The 5,000-nt window shown below is 50.0% G+C and overlaps 1 protein-coding gene across 1 annotated transcript in view; it reads left to right on the forward strand.

Annotated features, from left to right (window-relative positions):
- The window catches only part of LOC119590145 (dual specificity tyrosine-phosphorylation-regulated kinase 4-like), a 62,011-nt gene that overhangs the window by 28,286 nt on the left and 28,725 nt on the right, over positions 1 to 5,000 (forward strand). Inside the window, exons 4-5 of the mRNA XM_037938930.1 lie at positions 1,915 to 2,078; positions 2,819 to 2,943. Coding sequence (XP_037794858.1) covers positions 1,915 to 2,078; positions 2,819 to 2,943 — 289 coding nt within the window. The remainder of the gene's footprint in view (positions 1 to 1,914; positions 2,079 to 2,818; positions 2,944 to 5,000) is intronic.

Below are 5,000 nucleotides of genomic sequence, written 5' to 3' on the forward strand. Positions count from 1 at the left end.
ACGCAAAATAAATTCATAACCACGCTTAGTTCCCCCAATTTGCCCCCCCCCTCTTGTATTTCTCTCTGTTTCCCCTTTCTTCTCACTTAATTTCCCCTTTCTCACTTAGTTTCCCCTTTCTTCTCACTTCTCACTTTCTTCTCACTTCTTTTCACTTAATTCATCCCTGTGTCTCTTTCCCCTCTTCCTCTTAAGTCCACTTATGGTCTTCGTTTTACATTTTCCCCTCAGCAAATCGTGTTTATTTTTATTTTTATTGTTTTTTCCGTTTTTTTTCTCTCTCTCTCTCTTTCTCTGTCTCTTCGTTCCGCGTATAATAAAGTTTCGGCCATGCTTCATTTCCCTTGTTTTTTTTTCTCCTTCTCTCTCTCTCTCTCTCTCTCACTCTCTCTCTCTCTCTATCTATCTATCTATCTCACTCTCTCTCTCTTTCTCTCTCTTTCTCCCTCTCTCTTTCTCTCTCTCTCTTTCTCTCTCCTTCTTGCTTCTCCGTCCTTCGCAAAGTAGATTCAAATACACTCAGAATTACGCCTGTTCTCCCTTCCTCTTCCTTCCTCTCCCCTCCCCTCCCCTCCCCACTCTCCCCTCCCCACTCTCCTCTCCCCTCCCCTCCCCTCCCCTCCCCACTCTCCCCACCCCTCCCTTCCCCTGATTTCCCTCTCTTTTCTCTCCTTCCCTTCACACGATTCCACTCAAACTGAAAGCCACATCACATTTAATCCCTTTCCTCAAGCTCCCCTCACCTCCCCTCCCCCCCCTCATACAACTACACCTAATTTCCCCTCTTCTGTTTACCCTCTTTCCTCCCACTCAAACCAAACCCACACTTTGTTCCCCTTCCCCTTCCCCTCCTCTCTTCCTTTCCCCTCTCCTTGCCTCATTCCCCATCCTCACCTCCCCTTTCCTTCCCTTCTCTTCCCTTCCTCCCCTTCCTCTCCTTCCCACAATCTCCTCCCCTTCTCCCCTTCCCTTCTCTTCCTTTCCCCTTCCTCTCCCCTTCCCTCCCTCCCCTTCCTCTCCTCCCCACAATCTCACTCAACCTCCCCTTCCCCTCCAATCCCTACCCCTCATCATTAATTTTTAACTACCCTCTCCCCCCCCTCCCCCCCCCTCTCCCCCCCTCCCCTCCAATCCCTACCCCTCATCTCTAATTTTTAACCCCCCTCCCCCCCTCTCCCCCCCTCCCCTCCAATCCCTACCCCTCATCTCTAATTTTTAACCACCCTCTCCCCCCCTCTCTCTCCCCCCCCTCCCCTCCAATCCCTACCCCTCATCTCTAATTTTTAACCACCCTCTCCCCCCTCTCTCTCCCCCCCCCTCCCCTCCAATCCCTACCCCTCATCCATAATTTTTAACCCCCCTCCCCCCCTCTCCCCCCCTCCCCTCCAATCCCTACCCCTCATCATTAATTTTTAACCCCCCTCCCCCCCTCTCCCCCCCTCCCCTCCAATCCCTACCCCTCATCATTAATTTTTAACCCCCCCCCCCCCCTCTCCCCCCCTCCCCTCCAATCCCTACCCCTCATCATTAATTTTTAACTACCCTCTCCCCCCCCTCTCCCCCCCTCTCCCCCCCTCCCCTCCAATCCCTACCCCTCATTAATTTTTAACTACCCTCTCCCCCCCTCTCCCCCCCTCTCCCCCCCTCCCCTCCAATCCCTACCCCTCATCATTAATTTTTAACCCCCCTCCCCCCCTCTCCCCCCCTCCCCTCCAATCCCTACCCCTCATCATTAATTTTTAACTACCCTCTCCCCCCCTCTCCCCCCCTCCCCTCCAATCCCTACCCCTCATCTCTAATTTTTAACCCCCTCTCCCCCCCCTCTCTCTCTCCCCCCCCAATCGCAGAAGCTCTCAAGCTCTAATTTTTAACCCTCTCACCCCCTCTTACCCTCTCTCTCCCCCCCAATCGCAGAAGCTCTCAAGCTCTACGGAGAGCGGCTGACGGAGTACGAGCGGCGGGAGATCGAGGCCTACCCGGAGGTGTTCTACCTGGGCCTCGACGCGCGCAAGATCCACGGGGAGGAGGGCGCCCAGCTCAACGGAGGCTTTGACGACGAGAACGGGAGCTATAATAAGGTAAGAGGGGATGGGGAGAGGGATGGGGGAGGGAGGGAGGAAAGATGGGGGAGGATGGGGGAAGGGGAATGGAGTTGGGGGGGAGGGATGGAAGGATGGGGGAAGGGGGATGGGGGAGGGAGAGGGAAAGGGGAAGAAAGGGAGGCTTCGACGACGAGAACGGGAGCTATACTAAGGTAAGAGGGGAAGAAGGGAGTGTAGGGGAGGGGGAATGGGAGGTAGGATAAGGTAAAGAGAGGAAGAGAGAGAGAGAGGGGAAACAGAGCAAGCAATTAGTAATAAAGTGGGAAATGATAATCATAAGATAAAAGAAGGGAGAGGCAGAAGGTGAAATATTTGTAATGACAGTAAAGTAATGACGTAAGGTAATGTAATAAACCAATGAACAAGAGAAAATAGTTTGCAGATGATAATGGCGATAATAAGAATAAAAATGATAATGACAGTAATGATGGTAATAATGATAATGATGATGATAATGTTAATGTAAATGATAATGGTAATCATAGTAATGATAATAATGATGATGAAAATAATAATAATGGTAATGATAATAGTAGTAATAATAATAATAATAATAATAATAATAATAATAATAATAATAATAATAATAATAATGATAATAATAACAAAAGCCGCAATAATATACTTACCAATTCTTCATTATTCCTCGCAAAACATTTTCCAATAACATTTTTTGTTTTTTAATCTCTCTCTCTTTTGTCCCCTTTTCTCTCCAGGTCATGCACGATCACATCAGTTACCGGTACGAGATTCTGGAGGTCATTGGCAAGGGGTCATTTGGTCAGGTCATCCGTGCCATAGATCACAGGTCAGGCGAACACGTGGCGATCAAGATCATCAGGTGAGTTTTGGGTTTTGTGTGTGTGTGTGTGGAGGGGGGGGGGGAGGTTTTGGGGGGAAGGGGTGTGTGTGTGGGGGGGGAGTGGGGGTGTGAGAGGGGGAAGGAGAGAGTGAGTGAGTGAGAGTGAGTGAGTGAGAGTGAGTGAGTGAGAGTGAGTGAGTGAGAGAGTGAGAGAGTGAGAGAGTGAGAGAGTGAGAGAGTGAGAGAGAGAGAGAGAGAGAGAGAGAGAGAGAAAGTGAGAGAGAGGAGCGAAAGAGATAGGGTGAGAGTTGAAAGAGTGAGAGAGAGGAGCGAAAGAGATAGGGTGAGAGTTGAAAGAGTGAGAGAGAGTGAGAGAAAATGAAGAAAGGAGAGAAGAGTGAAGAGTAGACAGAAAGAAAGAGAAAAAGAAAGAGAGAGAAAGAAAGAGTATGTTCATGTGTAATAATGACTTTATTCCTCGATAAATTCACAGAAAAAACAACGATAAATGGTAATTGAAGAAGATGGTGAGAAACCAACAGATAAAAGGAGAGAAAGGAAGAGGAAAATATAGGAAGTAGGAAGGACAGATATGAATCGTCACAAATTTTGAAATGAAATAGAAAGATAAGATGAAAAAAATAAAGTAAAGATAAAAACAAATAAAGAATGACAAGCAGACAGGAAAAAATGAAAGGAAAAAAAACAAAAGAAAGAGAGGAAGAGGAAACAGAAAGCCAAAGGGAAAGAAAGAAAAGAGAGAGAGAGAGAGAGAGAGAGAGAGAGAGAGAGAGAGAGAGAGAGAGAGAGAGAGAGAGAGAAAGAGAGAGAGGAGAGAAAGAGAAAGAGAGAAGAAATCACGAAGAGTAACATCATTCAGCATTCTCACCTTTCGAAAATTTCCCCCCCTTCTCCCCTCCCCCCTCCCCCTCTCCCTCCCCCTCCCCCTCTCCCTCTCCCTCCTTCCCGAGCGGCCGTCTTCTGTTCCTCTCTATAAGAGACATTCTTTTTTTTTTTCTTTTCCATTCTCTTTCAGTACTCCTTAAGGTAGAGAGAGATTCCCCCTCCCCTTTTTTTTCTCCTCTCCCCCCCCCCTACTTCCCCAAGGGACGTTCTTTATCAGAGATGATCTTTCCTCCCCTTTCCTCCCCCCCCCCCACTTCCCCTTCCCCTGTCACCTTGCCTCCCCCTCCCTCCTCCCCTTCCTTTGTCATCTTGCCTCCCCCTCCCTCCTCCCCTTCCCCTGTCCCCTTGTCTCCCCCACCTCCCCCTTCCCCCCAAATAGGCATTTCCCCCCTCCCTCCCTCCCCCCACCCCCACCTTGTCTCCCCGATCCCGCCCTCCCCCCCCTTCCGCCCCCCCACCCCCCACCCCCTTCCGTCCAAATAGGCGTCTCCCCCTGTGCTGTTTCTCCCTCCGAGGGCGCCCTTCAGCTCCGTAATATTGATCGAAGGAACGGCCAAGAGGGGAAGAGAGGGGCGCAGAGGGGGGGAGGGGAGGGGGAGAGGGGAAGGAGAGAGAGGAAGGAGGGAGGGGGGGGTCAGGGGAGGGAGAGGAGAGAAGAGAGAGGGACGAGGGAGGGGGGGGTCAGGGGAGGGAGAGGAGAGAAGAGAGAGGAAGGAGGGAGGGGGGGTCAGGGGAGGGAGGTGGTCCTACGGTGGTGGGTGGGAGGAGGTAGGGGGGTGGGGGTGGGGAGCGAGGGGGAGGGGGTGTTGGGGTAGGATTGGGGGGTGGGGGGGTGGTAAGTGGAGATAGAGGTCGGGTTAGTGATTAAGAGGCTGAGAGAGAGGGGGAGGGGGAGAGGGGGGGAGGGAGAGAGGGAGAGGAAGAGGAAGAGGAAGAGAGAGGGAGAAGGAAAGAGAAAAAGAGAAATGAAAAGAGGAGAGAGTGGCGAAGAGAAAGATAAAGAGGAAGAGAGAAAAGAAGAAATAAACAGAAAATTAAAGAAAGAGAGAGAGACAAAGATAAAGACAGACAAAAAATAAAGAAAGACAAACAGAAAGAGAAAGAAAGAGACAGACAGACAAAACGGCAAAAGAGAGAGAAAGAGAGACATGCTCTCCTTATTACATTTTCTGTATAATAAAGGAAATGAT

This window comes from Penaeus monodon, chromosome 26 (assembly GCF_015228065.2).
Source record: "Penaeus monodon isolate SGIC_2016 chromosome 26, NSTDA_Pmon_1, whole genome shotgun sequence".
Lineage (NCBI taxonomy): Eukaryota > Metazoa > Arthropoda > Malacostraca > Decapoda > Penaeidae > Penaeus > Penaeus monodon.